This window comes from Nicotiana tabacum, chromosome 6, assembly GCF_000715075.1.
Source record: "Nicotiana tabacum cultivar K326 chromosome 6, ASM71507v2, whole genome shotgun sequence".
NCBI classification, from domain to species: Eukaryota; Viridiplantae; Streptophyta; class Magnoliopsida; order Solanales; family Solanaceae; genus Nicotiana; species Nicotiana tabacum.
The window spans coordinates 153,261,144-153,288,465 of NC_134085.1; the positions used below are offsets into that span (position 1 = coordinate 153,261,144).

Consider the following 27,322-nt stretch of genomic DNA (forward strand, 5'->3'; position numbering starts at 1 on the left):
TTGAAAAAATACAGCATTGTAGTCATCGCACCCCGATGCCTTCAAGTCATTTATATCCTTCAAAGCTTGGACTACTTCTTCTTTTGTGACCAGTGCAGCAAGGCAGAGTTGTTATTGTCTATCCAACCTATTGCCTTCCTTCATAATATTAGGATTTATAGTAGGTAATTGAGATGCTGCAGTGCCCGATAATTTGCTATAGAATGTAGTAATCTCCTCATTAATAGCATCCTGAGTTTGCAGAAAAACACCATCTTCATTTATCAAATGTCTTATCTTCTTTTGATTCACCCTATTCTTCATATTAGCAAAGAAAAAAGCACTATTTGAGTCCCCCAATTTCAACCATTGTATTCGTGATTTCTGTATGAGAATGTTTTCCTCAATAGTATCCCATTTTTCCAACTGTTTTTTGATATCCCTTTCCTGTTCAAAATATAGTTGGTTGTGATCATGGCATCTCATTTGTGCTTGAATCTCTGTTAATTATTGTCTCAAGGTCTTGGTCCTCATATTCACCCCTTTATATTCCTTTGTGTTGATTTGTTTCAGCTCCTCTTTCAATATATTCAGTCTCATCTATGCCCTATTCATCCAGCTTCCTCCCATAGGAATTTCCCACGCATCTTTGACAACCTTCAGGAAACTGCTATGTTCAACAATACAATTGAGGAATCTAAAGGTTTTTGGTCCTTTAAATGTCACCTCATCCAAAGATATACATAAAGGAGAGTGATCCGAAAGATTTGGATCCATGACAATAACCTCCTTTTGTGGAAATCTGAGCATCCATTCTGAATTTACTATGGCCCTATCAATTTTTCTAAATACATAGTTGTTTGTCCATGTAAACCATCTCCCAATATATCTCATGTCATTCATGTTAGTATCCTCTATATAGTCATTGAAATCTTTAATTTCCATCCTATGTACTAGTGCTTCACCTTGTCTATCTTCAATGTGAGATATGGTATTGAAATCACCCATGATTAGCCAAGCCTCCATTTGATTCTAATTCAACTTTCTTAGATCCTCTCACATCTTCTTCCTGTCTTCAATGATATGCAACCCATGTATGGCAGTAGAACTAAACCTCAAGTTTAGTCTCTAAATAGTAACTACCCCATGTATATATTGAACTGACATACTCTCCATAGTATAAGTAATATAGTTAGGATCCCAAATTATCCATATTCGACCTCTATTACTATAACTATAGTTATGATGCCAACCCTAGCTCCTTGCTATTTTCCCAATCGTTTTGACAACATTCTACTCCTTTACTCTATGCTCCAGGACTGCTATGATTACTACATTATTATTCTTCATGAACAACCTGAACTCCTTTTGTTTATATGGTTTGTTTAGACCCTCCACATTCCAAGTTACCAAATTCATGTTGGAATAAAAGGAGTGATTAAATCCCCAGGATCCTTACTATAGCTACTTTGCCCATACATCTCCTCATCACTTCTAATACGCCCTAGATGCTGAAAATTTTGTTCACTGAGAGGGATGGAACCATTTGATACATTCACCCCTTGCTCAATTACATTTTGTACTCCTTTCATAGCAGATTTCTTCCTTGTAATTTGCCACTGATCAGCTGCAGATTCCATTGGTTTGGACTCTTGTGCGCTCTGAGCTCTCTTCTCTGTTGGCTTAAGTTTATCCCCTTTTATAACTTTGTCCTGTCTATCTATATTTTCCTCGTTTTTCTTAATCCATGTTTTTCTTTTGGACTGCAACTGAGGGGGGCTTTTGCATTGGCCTACAAGTATGTCCAACCTGTAAACAATGAGGGCAATATGCTGGAACCTAATCATATTTAACTTTTTGTTCAAAAATCCTCCCATTTGGATCTAACACCTTGATCATATCTAGCAGCTCTTTAGTAACATCCATCTCAATTAAAATTCTAGCACGGAAAATTTGTTCCACTTTTGTAGTACATTCATCACCATATAGGAGAATCCCTAAACCACTTCCAATTCTACTCAGTGAATCCATTCCCCAGCAGCTCAAGGGGAGGTTTGGAAATTTCACCCATAATGGAATAGTTTGTAGAACTTCAGCTTGGAAATCAAAACTAGTTGTCCATGGTTTGATTATTATTGGCTTATTGTTGATTGTATAGGCCCCTGTAAACAGTACCTCATCCCTGTCTTCCATACAACTGAACCTCACTACAAAGTATCCATCATTGTGATAGAATACTTTAGGTTTTGTAGCAAAATTCCAATGCGTAGCTATGAATCTCTCAAGGGCTCCAATAGATGGAGTATCCCCCACCACATATAGTATCAATGCTTGTCTCCATTTTTAATTTTCCTTTTATATTTCCTCCTTATTAAGTTCAATAATCTTCTCCCCATCCTTAATAATTGGAGCAACAAAACTTAGATTCATACCTTTTGCCGCCATTTTATTACTCGCAAACGATGTTTTTCATTCCTTCACTCCAGTAGGATTAACTTCCCTCTCTCCCCCCTTCACCAATGGTGCTTCTTCCTCTGGTTTTTTCAATTTTACCTCCAAATTTGGCCCATTTTTTATTCCCCCAGAATTAAACTTTCCCTCAATTTTTTTCGTTAAATTCAAACACCTTTGAGCACCAGTTGCTATATCTACCTTTGAATTTAGCCCTTGTTCAGTATCACTTACTATTACATGGTGCACCCACCTGTTGCATCACTGTTCCATTGGTTATCAGTTGAATTCCTCTCCCAGAATTCGAGTTTATTTTCCCTGTGACTTCCACCCCAGTGCTCGTCGGAGTTTGGATCTCCTCCCCTCTAATTACCATAGGTGGCCAAGTTTCCATTGCAGCTCCCATTTGTTCCATAGAAATTATTACTTCCTTTGCTCCTCCACTTCGTTTAATGGCTTCACTTGTCTGTTGATGGCCTGCCTGAGCCTTCTCAGGCTCCTTCCTCGGACTTCCTCTTCCCATTTCCGGCTAGGGCACAATAGCAAAGCACTCTAGAATTACGCCGAGAGCAGTCAGGCACTTGTGAGCTAATTACAAAGTAAGCAGCCTATTATTTGAGTTTACCTTCCAACATTTGAAATCAAGGCGACATGCTAAGACCTAACTAGAGTATTGATTTATGGTATTAATCAATACTTATTTAATTCTAGAGCCCGTTTGGCCATGAATTTTTTTTCCAAAAATTTTCATTTTTTTCAAAATCAACGTTTGACCATAAAATTTTCAATTTTCACTTGAACATGAATTTTGAATTTTTCGAGAATTTGAAAAACTCCAAAAAAAAATTTTTCAAAATTTTCACTCAGATCACTCACAAAAATTCAAAAAGAACCCAAAATTATATTCATATCCAAACACAACTCTAAATTTTAAATACCATTTTCACTTCAAAAAAATTAACTTTTTTCGAAATTTTACAATTCTTATATCCAAACGCCCACCTAGTACTTTTAAAAGTAAACATAAATTTAACATGAAGACTGAAAATTGACTAAAAGAGAAAGAATCAAGAAACATTTGAGAGTTTTTTTTGGGGGGTAAACTGGATATTATAACTGTTTGAACAAATAATTGCTAAACTAATTAGTAACAAATTCATGGAGTGAATCTCAGTTGAACTTAATAATTCCTAGATCAGATGGAACGAGATTCTACTATAATGAGATCGGTTTAGGAGCGTTAAGTGATATGTTCAATACGATGTGATTAACAAAATATATAATATCCTGAAAATGCAATGAAGGCAAGAAATGATAATAGTCATAATATGAATGGGCTATCACCCAATGATTGTGTGATTAGTTGCCTCCTCTTTCTGATAACGTGAATCAATATGCAGCCAATATGAATGTGGAATCTTGAGATTTATGGATGAAAGTTAAACAACATGTACTTAAGTAAAGTGAATAAGACAATTCTTTCGTATATTCCTCTCTCATTTTTACAATGTATTCTCTCTTCTTTGAAATGGCAGCCCCCTTTCTTGTTTACTAACTCCTCTTTTACAAGGGACATTTTCCGAAAACCCCTAAAAAGTACAACATAAAGAATATCCAAAAGGCATATTCTTCCTACCTCTTTCTAAGTTTAAACTACCATTGCTGTCTTATTCCGACTGCCCGTTTTTGATCGCCGTCCTTTGTCACGCCGACCGTCAATTGTTGTGTTGTGAACTTGTGGTGACCCCGTCCCATGCCTTGCTTATCCGTTGCCGTGGTTTTCAATTTTGGACCCATGCAGTTAGTCCCTCAACTTGTGGAGGTCGTGGCCCTGCACGTCCTTGATAAACAGACATCGTCCGTTTCTGTTGGAGAATTTGGTTGTTGAATTGCGCCGGTTTGGCCAAGGCCGAGAGAGCGACACATTCCACGGAACCCTTATTGATGTATTTATCAAGGTGTGACATCACTCCCACGCGCTTCATCACTGCGCATCTTCCCGAGACATCGTCTGATTGCTTATCGCTTTGGTTTTAGCGCCATTGGTAGTCTTTTGCTTCAATTCTCGCGCCATCCAACCCTATAAATAGGTGAAAGTTTTTTTTTCCAGAAATTTTTGGCCATTTCCTTCCTTGTGTATACATTGCCTCCTTACCATCTTCCTCAGTTCTTTAGCTCAGTTCCTATAACTCTGCTTCTAGTTTTTCCATTCAGTCACTGTTGTTCATTTTAGTTTTACCAGCACACCCCCTATTACCAAGATGCCCCGAACCCACAGTGCACGTGATGAGGTTTCCGATGCTACTCCGTTGTCTATGGCCCCTCCTTCCGGTAGTGAGGATGTAGCGGTTGAGGAGGGTGATAGTTTCCCCACCGTAGAAGAGATACTCCCCAGAAACCCTATGTCCAGAAAGGATTTCCACAAGGAGCCCACTCCTTTCCCCATTTCGGTGATCTATGAGACTGGGCCCACTCACATAAATGAACTTCGGTCTACGTACAGTATTCCTCTTCATGTCGAGATGGTTCCCGCTTGGATGTCCACATATCGGGATATTGTGATTTTTACATGTATCGTTTTGTGATCGGTCATACCCCCCTCTTCTTCCGCTGGCGGAGGAGTTTTGTCGATTCTACGAAGTTTGCCCGGCACAGCTGTCTCTATATACGTATAAGATTTTTTTGGTGCTGACGAAGTATACGGAGTTTCCTGGGTGTGAGGTTGGCATTCACCACCCTTTACATCTATTTTCCCCGAGTTTTGATAGGGGTACCATAATACATCTGCAACATCGTGGGACCAGAGGGTTGGTGGTCGGAACAGACGACAGGACAAGCCGAAAGTTCTGGCATAAGTATTTCTTCATCAAAACTGAGCACTTGGTGTCGTACCCCACTAGATTTCTAGAGCAGTAGAGTCACAACAGTAGGTGTCGGCGGCGTATGCCTGTTGTTTACTTTCGTTCTTTCTAATTTTTATTTACCCGTGATTTTTCTGTGTAGTTCAGAGGCGTGCACCCTTTTCCGTCATAGGCATTGAGGATTGGGTAGCTCGTGTGTTGCCTCACGTGGTGGGGACTCGAGATTGGCCCGCATTCTTCAAACGCTTTGGGCAGAAAGTTCTATCTAGTAAGTGTTCCCTTTGCTCTGACCTTTGGTTGTTTGCCATCATTTATTGAGACGACCTCTTTGTGGTGATAGGTCGTAGAGCTTCCACGAAGAAGGCTCCGGTCCCGGCATTTTGCTAGGTCGTTGCATCGGCGGGGATGCAATTTATCTTAGTTGAGTCTGTCCGAAGAGGTCGTACTCAGATCGTACCAACAATAGACTCTCCTCATGATGTCGCTATACGAGATGAGATCTCTTCTCGGCCTATCTACCACCTCATGGATGAGCCTTCCAACGGGGATGAATCACCGTCGAGGAAAAGGAGGAGGGTGGAGCTCAGGAAGGCCGTCGCCACTAATCTTGAAAAGAAAAGAGTCATTGCTTTGGGAGTGGCGTCCTCGCCTAGGTCAGGCACATCGGCCATTTTTATGGAGGACGCTATTTTGGCAGAGAGGCCCCCTAAGGCCGAAGGGGTATGTCAAGGCGGGGGATCTATACGATCTGCTAAGGGTGGTGTGTCTTCTACTGTCGAAGGTGGTGGAGCGGTGCATGCCTAGGACGACGTTTCATGTTCGGACGTCGATCTCGAAGACGTGTGAGCTTTCTTGGAGAAACATACTCGCGTGGAAGTGAGGACGGAGGGTCCTGACCGACACATAGTCATCCCCGTGGATTATGATTTGTTGGCAAATTCTGAGTAGGCAGCGTCGACATTTGCCCCTTTGTGTGCTGCTTCCGAGAGTACGGCGCTTAAGGCGATAAGTGATGCAGAGCTATCGTGGAGTATTTTCGGCATGGCTTTGCGGGTAAGTGTTTTTCTCTCTTCTTTTTGTTTTTGAATTCATTTTGTATACGTAATCTACTTCAGCTGGCTTTCTTTCCTCTACATATTAGACTCTCATCATGGATATCGAGTGTGATCGAAGGGATAAGCGAAAGACGGGCGCTTTTGGGAAAGTGGCCTCTAAATATAAGGAGTATCGCACCAAGCAGCGTGCATTGGCCAATCTCTTCACTCAGGACATCGATTTTCAACTATTCTGTGACGGGCTTAAGTAGAAGGAGAAACAGTTGGCACAAAAGGTCGAAGAGCTAAAAGAGCGGGACGAAGATCTGATGAAACTCATCACTCGATGTAGTGAACTTGAGGTGGCTCTTAAGGACAAGGAAGAAGCGTTTGAGGTGATCAAGAGGGTGATGGCCGAGAACGCCGATCTTCAAGCGCGGATGGCCACCTTAACTGCTGAGCTTGATTGAAGAGCGGCGGAGGCTATCGATTTGAGGGGTGAGCTAAGTGTTAAGGCTGATGGATTGGCTCGTGCCAAAAGGGGTAGGGCAACTGCCATCATCTGAGGTAGCGGCTTTGGAAGACGCCCTTCGTGTTTGTAGATCTGAACTGGACAATGAGATGGAGACATCCGCGCTCAAGGTAGCGAGGTTTGAGGAACGTATTCAAGATCTGGAGGCGGAGTTGTCCATGTTGAATGAACAAGTTACTGCTTTGAATACAGAGGATGTGCGATGGCAGTCGCTACCCTCTACGTCTCATACTTCGGCTGATCCTGTCATGCCACTGGAATTATATGAGATATGGGTCCACGCCGAGGCTTGACTTGATGTGTACAAGTCCCTGCAAGCCAATGGGAATGTTTCAGAGGCAAAACTTCAGGATGTGTGTATTAAAGCATGTGGAGCTCGTGAGGCTTGTGGTTACGACCTCGGTACACCTGAAGGGGATGATATTGATGATGATGATACGGATAGGCTCACCTCCGATTCTTGATATAATGAGGAGTATGCCACGGGGTATGACGTGGTGTAGGATTTTGTTGTATTCGTTTTTTGCTTTGTTATTTTTGTGAGGGCGTCCTTGAGCCTTTTGTAAGAAAAACTTCTGTAATATATCCAGTTGTAATGGCCCAATTACTTTTTTGTTGTGTACCTCTGAATTGTTATTTTTGTTTGTTGCGAGGGGGTCCCTGGTTTTTCAACCTCGTGTGATGTTTTGTCATAGACGACTGTAGATCTTAGTAACTCAAACAAGGTTATGTAAAGTAATTCGGGCAACGTCAGATGTCAAGTAACTTGAATGACGTCGAAGATTAAATGGTTAGATCGAGGTCAAAAAAAATTTCTTTTGGCGATGGCCTTTAGCCGTAGGGGTGTTATTTCGAGTTGGTCGAAATGTTAACCCATTGTAATTCGAGCGATGACGAATATTAAATGATTCAAGTGAGGTTGAATTTTTTGTTTGGCGATGGACTTTGGCCGCGGGGGTGTTATTTCAAGTTGGTCGAAATGTTAACCCGTTGTAATTCGAGCGAGGTCGAACGTTAGATTGCAAAAGAAAGATGGAGAGTAAAATGTTGCTTAATTTCATTTGCTGGAGTATTGTACATGTCGATTTCATACATATATTAGAGTTTCCCTATATCTAGTCCCTTCATCGTTCGACCTAAAGAGCTTGTCGGCAGGCGGAGCGATGAATTATACTTTGAACTTCGAGGCGTCCCCCTCATCACCTCGTTAAAAACCTCCTTGAGAAAACCAGATTGGGACAAACCCCGGGTGAGGGAAAAAGAGTACGACTCGAGGGGCGTCATTTTTTAGTTTTGAAGTGTTTAAGATGGGTGACGTTCCAATTGTTTTGTAGTAGTTTTCCTTCCATTGTTTCTAACTAGAATGCCGCTTTGCTTGCTGCCGCTGTGATTTTGTACGGCCCGTCCCAATTGCTTCCCAGTTTTCCTTCTTTTGGGTCTTTGACCGCTTGTGTTTTGTCCTTGAGGACATACTCCCCGACTTTGAGTGATTGTATTTTAGCCTTCTTGTTGTAGTACATTTCTGCTTGTTGTTTTTGGGATACCATCCTTACATGAACCATGTCTATTCGTTCTTCTACTTTGTCGAGGTCTTGTTTTCTGTTCTCGTCATTGTTTTTTCTGCTTTCGTTGTAGTATCTCAGGCTAGGTTCTCCAACCTCAACGGGTATAACAGTATCAGTCCCGTAGACTAATGAATATGGCATTCACCTGTGCTTGTTTTTGGCGTGGTGCGGTAGGCCCATAATACCTCTGGTAGCAGTTCTGGCCATAGCCCTTTGGCATCCTCAAGCTTTTTCTTTAGGATATTCAATATTGTTTTGTTGGAGGATTCGGCTTGATCGTTACCAGTGGGATGGTATGGCGTGGAGAGTATTCGCTTAATGTGCCATTTTTCGAGGAACTCGATCGTCTTTTTTTCGGTGAACTGAGGTCCATTATCGCAGCTGATTTCTTTGGGGATGTCGAAGCGGCATATGATGTTTTTCCATATGAATGTGATGACTTCCTGTTCGCATATTTGGGCGAATGCACCTGCTTCCACCCCATTTGAAAAAGTCGTCAGTTAAAACTAAAAGGAAATGTGTCTTACCTTGCCCTGCTGGGAGGGGTCCGAATGATATCCATTCCCCATTTGATGAACGACCATGGTGAAGTGATGAAGTAAAGGAGTTCGCCCGCTTGGTGTATCATGGGTGCATACTTCTGGCATTGCTCGCATATTTTGACGTAATCCGTGACTTCCCTGTTCATAGTGGGCCAGTAGTACCCTGCCCGAATGAGGCATCTAACGAGGGCTCGGTTGCTTGTGTGGGAACCACAGTATCCTTTGTATACTTCTTTGAGCACGCGCCTTTTTTGATTTGGCCCTAGGCACTTTGCCAAGGGGCCGCCGAACGTCCTTTTGTAAAGGTCATGATTTATGAGGTTGTACCTGGCCGCCTGCATTCGAAGATTTTTGGCTTCCTTTTTGTCTTGTGGGAGTGTTCCCTCCTGCAAATATGTCATGGCGCGGTTGCGCTAATCCCAAGTCAAGTTTACAGAATGTACCTCAATTTGGTATGTTGACAAGTGGCGGAGGGTGACTACGTTCTCCTTGGTGATATTTTTGGTTGTTGCTGCTAGTTTGGCGAGGCCATCTGCTTTTATGTTCTGCGCCTGGGGTATTTGGTCGAGTCGGCATTCATCGAATTCTGGCAGTAGCTTATGGATTTCTGCCCAGTATTTCTGTAGCCTTTGCTCCTTGATTTGGAAAGTCCCAGTAACTTGGTTAGCGACGAGTTGTGAGTCGCATCTGAGGACGACTCGTCGTACACTATATTTGAGGGCCAATTTCAGTTCTGCAATAACGACCTCATACTCGGCCTCATTGTTAGTCATTTTGGGGCACCGTATGGATTGGCGAATCACTTTGCATGTTGGGACTTCAAGTACTAGTCCCAGTCCAGACCCCGATGCATTAGATGCGTCGTTGGTGTAGAGAACCTAGAGGCCAGGTTGCCTAGGGGTGCGAAATGCTTCTTGCTCGACCTCGAACAATATTTCTGTACTGAAGTCGGCGAGTACCTGCGACTTTATCGCTGTTCGCGACTGATATGTTATATCATGCTCGCTCAATTATATGGCCCATTTGGCCAATTCCCGACAGTTCGGGTTTATGCAAGATGCTCCTGAGGGGGAAAGTCGTCGTCACCACTGATATGAGGTGACATTGAAAATGTGGTCTAAGTTTTCATGAAGCTATAACCAATGCCAGAGCCAGTTTTTCGAGGTGGGGATACCTCGTTTCGGTGTCAAGTAAGGTTTTACTGATATAATAAATCGAAGAGTACGTAACTTCATTTTCGCGGACCAAAACTGCGCTTACCGCGACTTCTAAGACGACAATAGAATAGGAGGCATTCGCTGGGATCTACCTTAGCGAGTAGTGGCGGTGAGTAGGGGTGTGCATTCGAATCGGTTTATCGATAAATCGAATCGATTATTTGTTATCGGTTTATCGATTTCGATTTCAAAATTTTCCTTATCGAGTTATCGATTTCGATTTTGATTTTGTCCTTTTGGGTTATCAATTTATCGATAAACCGATAAGATATACTAAAAAGATAATTTTTTTACCCTTATTCTATAATACTTTTTCCTTTACCCTAAGCCCCTAACCCTATTATTTCCTCTACCACATTTAAGGAATGATCATATTTAAAGCTCAAGGGAATGAAATTCAAATTAATGGAAAATAGAATTAGTCGTGATGATGTATTTTTTTATACTATTGGAGTGTTGGTGGCATACATTTGATCCCTTACTTTAGTTTCGTTGCATGTGCTTGTTGACATAATTTTTATGTTATAAACAGTGTTCGACTTATTTTAGCTTCTTTTTGTCCATATTAGTTAGGCGTGTTTATAGCGATATACTTTCCGTGGAATCCCGCAAATTTTTTTATTGGTGTAATCAATAACCGAATTGATAAGCCCCAAAAATCGATAAATCGAAATCGAAAAAATTGAAACCTTATTGAAATGATAACGACAAGAATATGTACAAATCGATAAGGGTCAAAATCGAATGCACACCCCTAGCGGCGAGGACAAGTATGCTTTTAGTTTTCTCAGGGCCTCGATGCAATTTGAATTCCACTGGAGTTGTTGTCTTTCTTCAGCACATTAAAAAATTTATGGCATCTATCAGATGACCGGGAGATGAACCTCGACAAGGCGGCTATCCGACTAGCTAGTTTTTGTACCTATTTTTTGCTGGTTAATATTTTGGGTATTCTTTCGATGGTCTTGATCTGGTCTGGATTGACCTCGATGCCTCTTTGTGATACCAAGAAACCGAGGAATTTGCCTGAGGTTATGCCGAAGGCGCATTTTTTGGGATTTAGCTTCATTCCATATCGTCTTAATGTGCTGAAGGCCTCTGTAAGGTGGTCGACGTGGTCCTCTTTCCTTTTGGATTTGACCAACATGTCATCGATGTAAACCTCCATCGTTTTGCCGAGTTGGTCTTTAAATATTTTGGTGACCAACCTTTGATATGTGGCCCCTGCATTCTTTAGCCCGAATAGCATGACTTTGTAACAATACGTTCCTTGATGGGTGATGAAAGTAGTTTTCTCCTGGTCTTCCTCGTCCATGAGGATTTGGTTATAACCCGAATAAGGGTCTAAAAAGCTTAGCAGTTCGTGCCCTACTGTTGCATTGATGAGTTGGTTGATATGAGTCAGTGGAAAAGAGTTTTCCGAGCATGCCTTGTTTAGATCTGTGAAATCTACACACATCCACCATTTCCCATTTTTCTTCTTTACCATGACCACATTTGCGACCCATTAGGGATATTTTGATTCTCGGATAGAACCGTTGGCGAGCAATTTATCAACTTCAACGTTGACGGCCTCGTTGATTGTGACGTTGAACTTTCTCCTTATTTGTCACACCAGTGGATAGAGTGGATCGACATTCAATTTATACGTAGCGATGTTTTTTGGAATGCCTGGTATATCTGAATGGGAGAAGGCAAATAGATCGGCATTGTCAGTTAAGAATTTATGAAATATACCTGGCTCCGAGAGATTGTGCCCGATATAAGCCTTCTTTGTGCTGTCGTTGTTGTTTATTTGGACAGGATCAAGATCTTCTATCGTCGGCTCAGCGGCTTCCACGATGTCGGGATCTTTGATAACGTCTGTTTGTAAGCCGGACTTGGTTCCCAACATCGCTGATTACTATGCTTCTGCATTGGTTCCCTTTAGTTGTCGAGTATGTGTACATTCCTGGGCGATACGATAGCACTCTCATGCAGTATGTTGTTCGCCTCGGAGGCTGAATATTCCCCATGGAGTAGGGAACTTGATCACTTGATAGAGGCTTGACGGGATGACCCTCATAGCGTGTATCCATGGACGTCCTATGATGGCGTTGTAAGCTGTATCCTGGTCCATGATATGAAACTTTGTTTCCAAGGTTACTCCCCAGCTAAGACGGGTAGCACTATTTCTCCAGAAGTCCGCTCGACTGCATTATTAAAACCCGTTAGTGTTATACAACGCGGTATTATCTTATCCTCGAGCCTCATCTGTATGAGGACTTGGGGATGAATAATGCATGTGCCACTTCCGTCATCCACCATTATTCTTTTTACATCAGTATCTAAAATACGTAGAGTAATAACAAGAGCATCGTAATGAGGGAAAGTCAAACTATCGGTATCTGACTTATCGAAGATGATACTATCTTCGAGGTCATCATACCATTCATGAGTGATCGACCGCTTGAGTTTGTGTGTAGCGGTGTATTTCATATGGTTGATTGTTGCCCCGTTGCTTCTACCGATGATCATTTGGATAGTGTGAGCAGGAAAGGGGGCTTTGGAGGTCCTTGGGGTTGTTCGCGTCAGCGGGTAAAATTGGCTCGTCCTCGGTCGCTCATTAGTTCTCTCAGGTGTCCCTAGTTCAGCATTCTCACTACCTTCTGCCGCAGACCTATACAGTCTTCGATCTTGTGACCCCGCTCCTAGTGAAATTCACAGAGAGCGTTCGACTTCTGAGTATTTGGATCGGATTTCATCTTTTGCAGCCATTTCACCTTTGTGCCGAGCTTCTCTAGTGCATACACTAGCTCTGAAGGGGAATCACAAAAATTATGAGTAGATAAGAGTGGAGGCATACCTCTTTCGTTTTGTTGAGTCCCTGTGATGGAGCGGGCCATCCTGTGCCGAGCTGGTGGCGGGACGTCTGTTATGATGTAGGGCTAGTGTCTATCTCGGCCAGACGGGGACCCAATTGATCCCTTCGATTGTCGTTACGACGATCTTTCCTTGATTCTGATTGAACTGATGTCAGCCGTTGGATCGGACCGTTGAGGTCGTCCTCGATGGCTCTTACCTCGGTGTAGTAGGCATTGTGGATCTCTTCCCAGGTGGTAGGAGGATATTTCATGAGTCTGATCAATAGTTTTCTGGTTGCTCTCGACCCGTTCCTACTCAACCCGTTGTGGAAGGCCGCTACCGCCATCCCTTCTGACACGTTTGGTAGGCTCATTCTCACCCTATTAAACCGGGCGAGGAAGTCCCTGAGTCCCTCACCAGGCGATTGCCTAGCGGTGAATATATTGTTCACCCTGGCTTCCCCTTTTTTAGCCCCCACGTGAGCGGTGACAAACTTGTCCGCTATTTCCTCGAACATTGCTATTGACTACGGCGGCAGTTGTGAATACCAGGTTAAGGCTCTCCCTATTAGGGTTTCGCCGAATATTTTCAGTAATACTGACGATACTTGCTCCTTTAAAAGGTTATTGCCCTTCACCGCTGTGGCATAGTGGACAATATGATCTTCTGGGTCCGTAGTGCCATCGTATATCTTCAGATATGGTGGCCTTTTGAAGGTGTTTGATATGGCATGGGGGGCTGCTCCTTCACTGTATGGTTGTTCGACGAATCGACCAATGTCTCGTTTCGTTAATAACTTTGGGGCTCCCGGCATTTTGTGGACCCTTTCTTGATGTTCCTTCATCTAATCATGGAGCGCCCTGTTTTCGTTTTCTATTTCTTCCATTTTCTTCAGAATGGCTATGAGTGCATCATTACCTACATCAATAACGGTATGAGTGTTACCTATTTGGGGGGCGTCCTGTTCGCCAGTGGTTGTCATGATGTCTATGTGTGTAGTATTTTTGTTCTCCCTTTGGACAGGTTTATCGAGTATGTTGTTCAGAGTGCTCGTTAGCCACTCTTACAGTAGTCTTTTTATTGTTGGTGGTGCTTCCTCTATTGTTGACGTGGAGGCTCCCTTTTCGCGTGAAGCAGTTACGCTCTCGCGAGAGGGGGAGGCGAAGCACTCCGCCTGGGTGTAGCATTCGGTGTCGCGTTTTCATCGATTTCCCTGCTATCTTCGTTGATTGTGTTCAAGATGTTGGTAGTGACACCTGCTATCGTTTTCAACCCCGCATCTCCTTTTCCTGTCATTGTTAGTGGGGCAAACGAGGAAGAGATGTGTTTTTTTATTTATGATCTAGAAAAACTATAGTTTCAACTAGAAAACTCCCCACAGACGGCGCCAAATTATTTGAACAAATAATTGCTAAAACTAATTAGTAACAAATTAATGGAGTGGATCTCAGTTGAACTTAATAATTCTTAGATCAGATGGAACGAGATTCTACTATAATGAGAACGGTTTAGGAACGTTAAGTGATGTGTTCAATACGATGTGATTAACAAAATATATAATATCCTGAAAATGCAATGAATGCAAGAAATGATAATAGTCATAATATGAAGGGATTGTCACCCAATGATTGTGTGATTAGATGTCTCCTCTTTTCTGATGACTGAAACGATATGCAGCCGATATGGATGTGGAATCTTGAGATTTATGGATGAAAATTAAACAACATGTGCTTGAGTAAAGTGAATAAGACAATTCTTTCGTATATTCCTCTCTCCTTTTTACAATGTATTCTCTCTTCTTTGAAATGGCAGCCTCATTTCTTGTTTACTAACTCCTCCTATTTATAAGGGACCTTTTTCAAAAAAAACTCTAAAAAGTACAACATAAAGAATATCCAAAAGGCATATTCGTCCTACCTCTTTCTAAGTTTAAACTACCGTTACTGTCTTATTTCGACTGCCCGCTTTTGGTCGTCGTCCTTTGTCACGACAACCCTCAATCGTTGTGTTGTGGTGACCCCGTCCCATATCTTGCTTATCCGTTGCTGTGGTTGTCAATTTTGGACCCATACAATAACATTATGAACATTGCTGCAAAATTACATCATTAGTAAGGGAATTGGAGTTCCCTTGAGACTTAGATAGCATGCTAAGACCCACTCTAGTATCAAATTGTGATATCAATATGTGCTCAATTCACTAATGTTTAAACATAAATTTGCATCATTTTATCATAAAAATTTTGAATGTAAGTATTACATTCCTTCACTTTTACTCTTGCTATTTTAGGTGCAATTTTAAAAAGGTATTATCACACTTAATCATTCACAAAGTTTTGAAGGGTTAAATTTATTAGTCTTCATATATTCTTGTTCTTAACTTTAGGGGTCTAATTTGAGAAAATATCAAAATTTTATGGATAGACTATTCGCTTTTAAGTTTTTAAGCATAACCACGCACGTTCCATATTATGACGCAACACCGCAAAATTGACAAATTATAGCGTAAAGTCCTCTTTTTCATAGTACTACTCCATTATCCGTTCGCGCCACTATACGCACAGAGCGGCGATGGTTGTTGGAGGAGCAGTAGCAGACTGCCTTTCTAAATGTGGAACTTCGTTTGTCGCGAGGTCTTCTTCATCATCATTTTACGGAATTGGTTTAAGTCTTAGTCTGAATTCGAATCTACCTTGTCCAATTAGACCTCGTCGAGCTATTGGATTATGTGTTGCTAGTTTGATCACGAATTCCGATTCGTTCGAAGTTGGAAAGCTTATCGGTAGCTATGGCTTCATGAATGTCACCAGGTAAGTGTGTGGACGGGCACTCGAACTCGGACTATATTTTTGTAAATAGATAATTGAGTCATTATATTTCTGTAGTATTTCCTAGGTCAAGGTGTAAGTGTTTAGTTTTAAAATACATGAGGTCTGAGTCATATTACTAGAGTGTTTAGCGTAATTTATTCTCTTAATTTTAACTAGTTATAGACGTACATTCATTTTCTTATCCTATGATGCATTTTCTTTTCTCGAGTTTGTACCATTTAATTTTCTTATTTTTTTTTGTTATAGTTACTCGGGCCTCCAATCTGGAATGGGGATGGATTATGCGGTATCAGAAGATATAGGGAGCTTTAAAGTACAAGATATTGGAGAAGGAAATGTCACGATCAGGTGGAAATTCCTTTTTGGGATTATATGTTTACGAAATTGTTGAATTTGGATAAAGTAGTTTATAGTAGGTTGTTGTTACCTTTAATCTTGCTGCTGATACTATCATCCGCAGTTCCTTTGCAGGCTTTATGAAGGAAGAGTAGCTCAAGGTCCACTTAGAGGAACTCGGGTCATTTTTAAGGTGATTGCCTTTGCCATTCTTTTCTATGTTGTTGTTTTGATAGTCTGACTTGTTTCACAAATTGAAGCTCTTTCTTTGCTGAATAACATTTGCACAGCTCAGATTTTACTTGCTTTCAAGTGATGATTTGGTGATATGAATGTTTAGGTTATTTTCTTCTACTTCCTGTGACAGAACTCATGCTACTATGTCTGAGTAGGATAACGGATATCTACAAGCGGATGTAACAAACTTGGGAATCTTAACCATGTTTGACTTCCCTTTTGGCGAGCTTCATCTTCTCCCGTGGTTATGCTCTTTTACATATCTTACTCCTTGTTGTCTTTTCACAAAGAAAAGAATGTGAATCTAAGTTATTGCTTTCAAAGTATGATCATTGCTAGTGGCAAGCTAGCAATGTAAACAAGGCGATCCAAAAAATACAAGAATATCCAACTTGGAAATTGAACCTGTGACCTAAAGCAATTTTTGAACCCTCTTTGCCACTACACTAAAATCTTCCCTCAGGACAATCTCAACAGAAGAAACACACACAGAAGGATATTAAGGCAAATACATTATACAGATACACAGAAGATAGTTTAACTCAAAATTTGTACCTTTGATGTTAGCTTCCTCTCTAAGCTTCTTCAGCAGCCTCTTTATCGTAAGTCTTATTTTCCCCTACCTCTCATAGAATTTTCATATGACAAGAAAGGTTATATGATGCAGGTATATCCTGGAAAACAAGTTGGTGGAAGTGAGGCTGACATGATGGCTGCGAATGAGCTTAATGCTCATGCTTCCCTTCAAGTAATATTATAATTCTTTGGTTGAATCTCTAGCATTTACGGAGTTATCTTGTTGGATCATTGTTGGTCGAATACTTCAAATAAGATCCTTTTCTTTTTTAATATTTCACAGAGCAGTCCAAAAGATTTCTGCAAGCATATTCAAATACTTGTAGGAGGATTTGAGACAAATACTGGGGAGCAGGTATGTTATGTTTTTTGTCAGTTGTAGGCAGATTAGATGTGAAATTCTTGCTTTTGGCTTATGTTTCTGATGACATCACGGAAATTTTTGGGCTTTCTCAGTGGCTTGCTTTTAGGGATAATGGAAAATATAGTGCTGCAGATTATGCTAAAATTACTAGTGAAAAAATGGCAAAAGTGATTGCTGGAGGAGAACAGAGATTGTGGAACCCCTTTGAGCAGGATCAGACCATAAAACGCAGAAGATATTTTGTTATTAGGCTGCTTCATGGGGCTATGAGAGGTCTGTCCTATATGCATGACAATGACAGACTACACCAAAGTCTTGGTCCTGCTTCTGTTGTCCTAAAGTAGGTTTTTGAGACCACTTCTCCTTTTTTTCCTTTCATTTGGCTCTTCTGTTTTTGGGGCTAGGGTGGAGGGTTGTTCCATAAACATTAATGCCTCTAGCTGAATCATGATTTTGTTGCAAACTACCAGTACAGTTGTTGAGAAAGATGCTGCATATCTAGTTCCTCAGCTCCGTGATCTCGCCTTCTCTGTTGATATAAGGTATCCCCATTACATAACTTGCTCGTGTGATACCACTTTCCCCTGTAATGATGACCTAACTATGCTTGTGTTGACTATCTATGAAAAATATACTACTCCATTTGATTACAGTTTACTGTTAAATGCTGGAAAAGCTGAAAATTCATTTTGTTTCTTTTTTGCTGACTGTAATACAATTTAGCTTGTCAAGGATTGGTTGATATGTGAAGTAGTAATTGGTAAATACTCTTCTGTTCTGTTTTACTTTTTGCTATTCATACCTTTTGAGGTTCTTCTGACTACTTCCTTAAGGAGTATCTTCCAAATTCGCTAGAGACAAGCAATTCACATAAAAGCAACTGTAGTTTAATTGATTTCATTACTTGTTCCCCTTATGACAGCCATATGGCGACATTTTCTTCTCAGATAATTGGGTAGTGAAGGTGGCGAGAGAAAAATGAAATCAAGATAGCTATATGACCGGCTGACATTCTATAACCATTTGCCTTTACAGCTATTCTAAACTTGAAGATCGTCCTAATATCCTGTCAGAAGGACTTTGGAGACGGGCATCTGTTTCTGGAGCGTCTAGTCCTTTGGAGAGAAGAGCTTTTGGAATAGCAGATGACATGTACATTCCATGAGTGCAATAGTTTCTCGTTGGAAACAATCTTAGGTTGCTCATATTAAACGTTTTGCTATTTGCAGATTTGAAGCTGGACTTCTTTTTGCTTATTTAGCATTTATTCCATTTTGTCAAGCAGGAGTCATGGACAGCCTATCATTGCGGGTTTGTGCCCTTTATAACTATGTAACTGTTTTACCTTCTGCTCTTATATGGTGACTGGAGCTAATTACTGTCCTCTGTTGTTCTTCTGTCATGCCCTTGCAGAGGCTCCTGGAAAATACTTTTCAACTTGATCTTCAAGCTGCAAGGGAGTAAGAGAACTCACTTCGAATTATATGGTTTGAAATAGCACGTAAATGGAGACAGACTTAAGGTCATAAAATGGCTATGAAGAGAAAGGGGGAATTTATATAAGATGTTACATTGACTTGGTTATCGTGTTTTGTTGACCGACAAAGTTTAAGGCCATAGTTAGGAGCTGTAGAGATATAGGGGCTGGAAGGCATGTAAATGCCCTTCCACCCCCAAACCACGAGAGAGGGAGGGGGGGGGAGGCAAAAAAAATTGTAGCTATGATCTAGTTAAGTTTGTTGGTAGCCCCTCGAACAATAACCAAGTCTAGCTAGGGTTTGATGTCAGTTAAGAGATTGTTGATTGACACTGTTTTTCCATAGTACATTTCTCACCTTCTTGAGTCGATTATGAACATTACAAAATCATCAGTTTTTATCAAGGACCATTCGCACTAGGTTTCTTAACTTATTTTTGACAGGTATTGTTCTGCTGATGATCGCCTGCTAGAAGCAGTCAAGTTTCTTGATCTAGGTGATGGTGCTGGCTGGGAGTTACTGCAGGTAGAATATCTCAACTGTTGCAACCATTCGTGTTCGCTTTCCATATTATTTTAATGAGTCTGCAAAAGACATGAAGCACTGTGACTATGAGGAATACCTTAAAGTTTGTCTTAGTTTCAATACCACTCGCTTGTTCCATTTCAAGTTCTTTCATATTAGCACTTAATGAGTTGGCCGAAGAAAATTTAGTAGTGGAAACTTTCCTTAGTATAAATTTCAGGCCACTCATTGTTCCCTTTCAATTTTCCATATTTGTTTGAGCTGTGAAATATGTGTATGAGCGCGCACGCTTGCATTTGTTTAGTCTGTAGGTCTACTAAATTTGAGTTTTTGGGTTATTTTACTATGCAGGCGATGCTTAATCGTGACTACCGTGGGAGGCCAATTGCAGAAGCTGTAGTAAACCATCGATTCCTGAGTGGTACTTTCCTATGAAATCACACAGAATTTGAGTCGTATATTGAGTGCTGATCGGTAAGGAGGCGAGGACCCACAGCATAAAACTAATATGCTCTTACCATGTATGTTGTAAACTTGTAATGTTGCCAATTTTTGTAATTCAAATCCTTATTTTGATATATTATCCGAGCAACATGATATGAAGTTCCAATCCAACTAAACAAGGTTGAGGTGGGTTAATGAACCACCCTTAACTTTGATATTGAATCATGTAAAGTTCTTCCAAATAATGAAACTATTGCACGAACTCGTGAAATATTAAACAAGATGTTGCATTATAAATTCCTTTCAGTTTCACTGCAGAGTGCTTTTTCCCCCACCTAGTTTCACTGCAAACTACCCTTTACTTCAAATGATTGTCTTGAGTCTACTTCGACGGTTTGACTGTCCAATTACTCTAATGTTTCTACCACTTTGGAATTGAAACTTTAACAACTTGACACTATTTATATCACTATTTAGCCAGCGCCTATCATTATTTCCTCATTTTTAATGAATTGATGTTGAAATCACTCCAAAATTTAGTCAACTTGATTATCAAAGTCAAACGTAGCTTGTTTGCTTAAAGATTTTAGATCACCTTGTGTGTATTTAACTTCAATTTTGATGTGCTTGAAAATCTAGATCGTAACCATGAAATAAAAAAACAAAAAAATCAGATTGTAACGGCTCAAATTAGAAGGTTCCGATCTTCGTGTCCCATTATTTGGTTAATATCGGAATAAACTTTACTTTCTAATCAACTAGTATTTGGGAATTGGGCGCACCTAATGTGTGCATACATCATGACAATTATATAGGGGTAAGGGTGTCAATGGTTCGATTTGGCCGGTTATTTTATAAAATTAGTATCATACCAATTTTCGGTTATTCTATTATATATAACCAAAATTAAACTTTTCGAAACTGTCCCATGATATCGATTTCTCTTCGGTATCGGTACGGTTCAGTTAATTTTCGGTATTTTTTTAAAATATCATATAGAATTCACCAATAAAAGTAGAATGCAATAATATATGTTCTTTTACAGGACGCAACAAAACTTACTAGACATTTTTACTGCTAAAGGGTGATGAACTAAAAAAAATGAAAGATGGTTAGAGTATAGATCCATCAACTATTCTACAACAGCATAAAAGAAACCAAGCAAAGGCAAAGAAAATATAAATCACACGAGTGGAAAGATATTAACCAAACTAGGACTCAAGAATAAAGTCTATAGAAAATTAAATATTCAAAAAGATAAATCTAAATTATATGAAAGGAAACTTATTCAATACATTGTAGTTTGCTTCTCATGATCGCTAGAATAATTTTTATCTTGCTAAGATACTTGAAATAACTTAGTCTAAGTAGAAGTAGCATAATAGGTTTTAGGAATTAGTATTTTGAGTTTAATTACTTATTGACTTGTAACAGTTTTCATAATTTCGAGGCCCAAAGAAAAATTTAATGCATTATTATTTTTAAACTTACTATATAAATATTTTTTTCCACATGTAAAATTTATTCGGTACAGTTCGGTATTTTTTTGATTTATTTTTATAAAATAAAATACCTACCCTAATTATCAGTGCGGTTATAGATTTATATAAAAACCTACGGTTTTTTAAAAGAAACCTAAAAATCGATTTCGTGAGCTACGGTTCAATCGGTTTAGTCGGTTTTCGAATATCCAATGACTAGATAGGGGAAAACAGGGAAGTTATTGTTTTGCTAGTAACACCAATTACCTTGTAACTAGATGTATTAGTAGATTTTCATTATCACTTATATCATGTATAAAATTGAAGTTCCAAATTTTGATGTTTAGTTAGATGGCATCATATAAATTGAACAAAAAAGTAACTTTTAGTAAAATCTTATTTAAGTAATTTAATAAAGTAAAAATATATAGAAATTAATTGTGATTAAGTTACATGATTTGGCGTAAACACTTTAACAACGGCCTATTATTATTTTCAATATCACTCGACAAGAATGTCAAATTAACCAAAAATCGAATTTGAATAGAGAAAGGGGCAAAAGAGACATTTTGATGCACCGGCGAGTTGTGTCGCCGAGTCAGAGTCGTTGACCGGAACAAAATTAAAAGAAGGCTTTTTAGCGTCGATAAAGAATCCGTCCAAAGGATTTTTCACTTCGACGAAAGAGAAAGGAACTTTTTAAAAACTCTCTCTGATTTTTCCGATTTCTTATCCCTGCAAATTGCAATTCACATCTCATATCCCATTTTCTTGCTTCAGCTGGCGCACCACAGGTAATTATTTCTGCTGATCTGACAATTTACATGGTCTTATAGGGATCAATTTTTATTTTATTTTTTGCTATAAAAATCATAAAATTCGATTCTTTCTTCGTATCCCCTATGTGGGTTTCTATTTGTTCCACTGCTTTTAGCTTGTTCCATTTGGTATTCTGTAGATTTTGTTTCGGTTTGAAAATTTTAGCTAAGCTTGGTAGTGAGTGGAACTTCTTTTACTCCAATTGAATTTGGTACCTTTTGGATTTTGTCTTTTTTATTTCTTTATGGGAAAATTTAGCTAAGTTCTGTATGTTATAAATATAGTTTTTTTTCCTTGAGTTCAGTTGGTACTCTTTAGTTTCTTTTTTTGTTTGAAAAACTCAGCTAATAGTGTGTGATTTGTGTCTGCACTAGAAATTTGCATAGGGTGAAGATTAGACTATAGGGCATAGCATTAGTTTCTGAATACCTTTTTTAGTGAATTAGAATTGGGACTCGCATTTGCTAGATAATCGTGCAGGATTTCGAAAGGCTTTTTATTGGTTCACCTCATTGTGTTCCCTTTTACTTTTCCCACTTGAAGTGAGAGTTAGAATCTAGAACCTGGTTCAAGTCGAACTGATTTTGAAGTTTGTTGTCAAATATGGAGTGAAATTCCCCAATTCTTACTGCCGGTTAAAGTTAACCTCCAACTTGGGAACCATGAAGCTTGATAAGATCTTTCATCATTTGAGTCTCCGAGTTCTTAGTGTTGCGGAAGTTGTAGATAATTATTTTCTATTGGTACTAATAATTCATTTGTATTAGCATACAAGAGAATCGTATATATAGGTTCTGAGCTTTGTAGATACTAGAGATTTGGATAAAAGCTCTTCTACTCAAGGAAAAAGCAAATGTGCTTCTTTGCGAACTTGCTCACCCTTGCGTCCTTTTTATTTTCTGTAGTACATATTTGGCGTGCCGAAAGTTGCTGGAGCTACTATTACTAAAGGGCGTATTACTGGACACTTTTAGATTACTTTCTTTAGAGGTCTTGTTTTGCTACTACCTCACGTGTATAAAGGAATTGAGGAAGAGAAGAAATCACCTCCAGCCTGCAGAGACTAAATGGCCATTCTGGTTCATGGTGTATAGATGGAGGGAAGCCTTCTCAAACGAGCTTTACAGATACACCAAATTTTTGTCGGGGATTGATGCTAGATTGTGCAATGCAGAACCTCAAACTCTCCCACAATCCACTCATACATTATAGGCCTATAAGAACCTCTGATTTGGAAGTACTTCAGAAAATCCATGGAGATCTGTTCCCGATCAGGTCTGATTATTTCTTTCATGTTTGGTTCATTAAAGTAGTATGCTGTCAGATAATGTCTTGAATTTTTAAACTGGAATGTGCTCCATAACCAAAAGTTTTTGGTCTTTAAGGTAAACATCTCATTTTGTTAATAACTCTTTTTTTCTTTTCGGGTGCTTAGATATGAGTCTGAGTTCTTCCAAAATGTTGTTAATGGCCGGGGCATTGTTTCTTGGGGAGCTGTTGATCGCAATCGGCCCAATGGGCAAAATGACGAACTTATTGGATTTGTGACTGCGCGGACTGTTCTAGCAAAAGACAGTGATGTGAGCCTTTCTGCTCTTTTACTCGTAGAATTTAGCCTTATAAAATTTTGTTGATTTTGAATCACATATATCTGTAGATAGAAGATTTTCTGAGATATGACTCATCGAGATCAGAGCAAACATTGATTTACATCTTGACACTGGGAGTTGCAGACTCCTATAGAAATCTCGGCATAGGTAAAGGCTTTGTTTTCCCATTTACGCTCTTATTTCTACTTCTATCTCTCATTTTATGACTTACCAAATGCTCCGTACTTTTTGATTTTCAGCTAGTTCTCTAATTCACGAGGTCATAAAATATGCCTCGAACATCCCGACTTGTCGAGCAGTTTACCTACATGTGATCTCATATAATAACCCTGCCATATACTTGTACAAAAAGATGTACTTTCAATGTGTGAAGAGGCTACCTGCCTTTTATTTTATTAACGGTCAGCATTATGATGCGTACTTGTTCATCTACTATGTGAATGGTGGTCGCTCTCCTTGCTCACCTCTGTAAGTGCAGCCATCCCTTTTCCCTGAACTCACTTGATCAGAGGTTTCTCTTTCTTTATGATTGATTAATTTGTCATATGCGATAATTATCCTGGTAGAGAGATCATTTATCATTTATCATGGTTTTTCCTCAAGGTTCAAAAGAGTGTAGGTGGTGAAACTATATCATCTTTTCGGGAGTAAAGATATAAAGTGTCCTTGAGGATGACTTGTTATTCACAGTTTTCAGTATAATATCTTGGCTATAGGAGAGGACTTCAGTTAGAGGATCTGGTAGAAAGGACATTGAGCTAATCTGCTATTGCAAACTCGTGGACCACTACATTTTCCAATTTGTCCAATTTTCTATTGAGAGTTCAATATGCTTTATGGCTGCTTTGTGAATTTAAACTTGAAAAAATGGGGAAACCCTGGTAGAACTTACTCTGCTTATCTTTACCTTTCCTCTAGTTTGGCACTGCTCCTCGTTTGACTCAGTTTCAGTTAGGAAAAACACACTTACACTTATTTGAGATGGGTAATCGGCTTCATGCATGTTTTAGTGGCAACTCCGTAGGCTAAAAGAGCATTAAACATGTGAAATACGATTGAGTATTAGTTTTGGGGGTTGGAGGGATGAACACGGCTTCCTGCCCTCTTCTCAAAGTAATAGCCTGAGATTGATAGCACAATGTAGCCCAGGTTTCTAGTATACTTTAACTGCAAGGCAGATAGAGTAAAATTCACTCGGCAATCGAGAGAGCTTGGTGGTCTTAAGAATAGTTCCGGTGGGGGGATTCTCTTAAAAATAAAGGAGACGAATAGATCTAGTTCATCTTCATGTTAACGGAAGAGTGGATACAATATCACATAATCTGTTCAAAATGTATTTCCTTTAGGAGGCTCATAAATAGCTAATAGCCTTGGAGGAAAAAGCAAAATATTAAATTGTTAAGTTTTTTTTTTTTTGGGGGGGTTTGGGGAGGGGGGGGGGGGTAAAAGCTCGAGATACTGAAGTGCTGCAAAACAAGATCCAGCAACTTGACGGAGACAAATAGTGCTAGAGGAAATGGGCTTCTGTTTCCCACTTAGAAGGTGAAAGCATCAGTAGAAATGCACTAAATTTATAGCCCGTTTGGCTAAGCTGCAAAAATCAGCTTATTTTGAGAAGTACTTTTGGTGAGAAGCAGTTTGTGTTTGGCTAATTAGTTTGAAAAGCACTTCTGAGCAGCAATTAGTGTTTGGCCAAGCATTAAAAAACTGCTTCTAAGTGTATTTTTCTCAAAAGTGCTTTTGGAGAGAAGCTACTTTTTTTTTGCTTCTGCTTCTCCTCAAATGCACTTTTTTCCTTCCAAAAGCTTGACCAAACATCTCAACTTTTGGCCTAATAAAAGCACTTTTGGCCGAAAAGAAGCTTGGCCAAACAGGCTATTAAGCATAGAGGTAAGATAGATTATCTACATCTATTATTTCTTCAATTATTGTAGCTTCATGCATTTTTCAGCTAGTGATCATCTTTATTGGTCTTTGTGACATGATAGTGGTAGTCGTATCTCCATTGTTTCACTTAATACTCCGCGTCAGTTAGATTACTGGGTGGGATAAAAGAAGGTGATAAACACTAATTTACATTTGCACATTTTCCTGTAATGAACAAGTAAGCTAGAATCTGGCATTGAATTGAAACAAATGATAGTTTGATTGTCCAGTCTAGGATTTGCTTTTCAAACACAACAGCAACAACAACAATTGCTACATCTCAATTCCAAGCTACTTTTCTAACAGATGTTACTTTAATACTTGGCAATTGCCCTTTTGAATTTCAGAGAGCTCGTTAAGCTTTTAGTTACTTGTGCAAAGAGTGGATTCAAGACGATGGCTGCCAAGCTCTGGACGAAAGAAGAGAGAAAGCCCTCCAAATGGCCAAAATCCAAGGAGTCTGGTTCCCTTCTCCCAACAAAACATAACAGGAGGATGTCAACCGAGGGTGCCGTGTCTCAATTTGTTTAATCTCTAGCTCCTGCAGTTTTCATGATACTGGAAATGGAACTAAAAGTAAGAAAGAAATGTCATTAGTCTTCTATTTGTTTCTTATGTAACTTTGGTGTTTTACCTGTACCTATAATAAACCTTCTGTCATCTTTTCATCTTCTGTTCTTGTGATTTACTAGTTGATATGTATATTATTGTGAAAGGTCACCCAAGAAATTCAATAGTATGTATTGAGATTCTTTGTTTCATTCCTGTTTCGTTTGGTATGATGGATAAGGAAAAATAATCCTGGGATAAAAATTTAGTACCGTTTTATCCCTATTTTAGTTACTAATATTAGGTAAGTTATCCCAGGATTAAAAATAGTACTGAGATATCTTATACTTGTCAGAGGTGTAATAGTAATCCTCAGGATAAGTTATTTCAGTATAAAACAGTAAAATTGACAATCTCAGGATTAACAACATATTAAACAGTCAATAAGGAATAATACTAATCTCAATATAATAATTTCAGCATAACTTGGTTTCAAACCGACTCCTTACTTTCTTCTTTAACTTTTCTTGCTGCTGTGATTCAGGAAATGCTCAAAAATCATATATTGTGCCTCTGACAAGAATCAGATGCCACTATGAAAGGAAAACTTTAGAAAAGTTGGTGACAGAAAATGATCATTGCACGTTGAAACTCATGAAAGTTATGAAGTTTGAAACATTAAACATATATATGTATTATAATATAATATATGGTTACGTAAAAAGGTATTGGTAGGTACAAGGGAGATCAACTGCGCAATTTCGTCACTCGAAGAGCAGTTGAGCGTTCTTCCCTCGATTCATTCAACGGCGGAACAATCACATTATATCGGACGCACATTATAGGTTGAGGGGTCACCGGCGCCCGAAAACTTTGACAAAAACTCCATATATATTGCAAATGTCTTCAAAAATAGTCAGATATTAGCATAGGCCCCCGTATCAATCTTTATGAGCAATTATAAATTTAATTAAATGTCATAATGCCCCGGACCGTCGAATCCCGGCTGCCTCTGAAGTTAATTACGGATTCGACAGAATTCATTATATAAAATGTAGAAGTTGCATATAAAATAGTTTAATTCACGATAGTAATATATTTATATATTATAGTTCTAGCATA

The 27,322-nt window shown here is 39.4% G+C and overlaps 3 protein-coding genes across 3 annotated transcripts; 2 read left to right on the forward strand and 1 right to left on the reverse strand.

Annotated features, from left to right (window-relative positions):
* Window positions 1–579: 579 nt before the first annotated feature.
* LOC142182116 (uncharacterized) lies at window positions 580–987 on the reverse strand. The gene has a single exon (XM_075256071.1). The coding sequence runs from the start codon at window positions 985–987 to the stop codon at window positions 580–582; it is 408 nt and encodes a 135-aa protein (XP_075112172.1).
* A 14,503-nt stretch (window positions 988–15,490) lies between these two features.
* Window positions 15,491–20,112, forward strand: LOC107790420 (uncharacterized). Its single transcript, XM_016612349.2, has 12 exons — window positions 15,491–15,834; window positions 16,102–16,203; window positions 16,327–16,384; window positions 17,096–17,176; window positions 17,288–17,359; window positions 17,461–17,708; window positions 17,839–17,910; window positions 18,404–18,520; window positions 18,598–18,679; window positions 18,782–18,828; window positions 19,290–19,371; window positions 19,723–20,112. The coding sequence occupies exons 1-12, from the start codon at window positions 15,596–15,598 to the stop codon at window positions 19,804–19,806; spliced, it is 1,284 nt and encodes a 427-aa protein (XP_016467835.1). The 5' UTR covers window positions 15,491–15,595; the 3' UTR covers window positions 19,807–20,112.
* Window positions 20,113–21,951: 1,839 nt separating this feature from the next.
* LOC107790419 (histone acetyltransferase MCC1-like) lies at window positions 21,952–26,412 on the forward strand. Its single transcript, XM_075255653.1, has 6 exons — window positions 21,952–22,090; window positions 23,021–23,390; window positions 23,551–23,695; window positions 23,773–23,872; window positions 23,965–24,193; window positions 25,999–26,412. The coding sequence occupies exons 2-6, from the start codon at window positions 23,269–23,271 to the stop codon at window positions 26,180–26,182; spliced, it is 780 nt and encodes a 259-aa protein (XP_075111754.1). The 5' UTR covers window positions 21,952–22,090; window positions 23,021–23,268; the 3' UTR covers window positions 26,183–26,412.
* The last annotated feature ends 910 nt before the right edge of the window (window positions 26,413–27,322 follow it).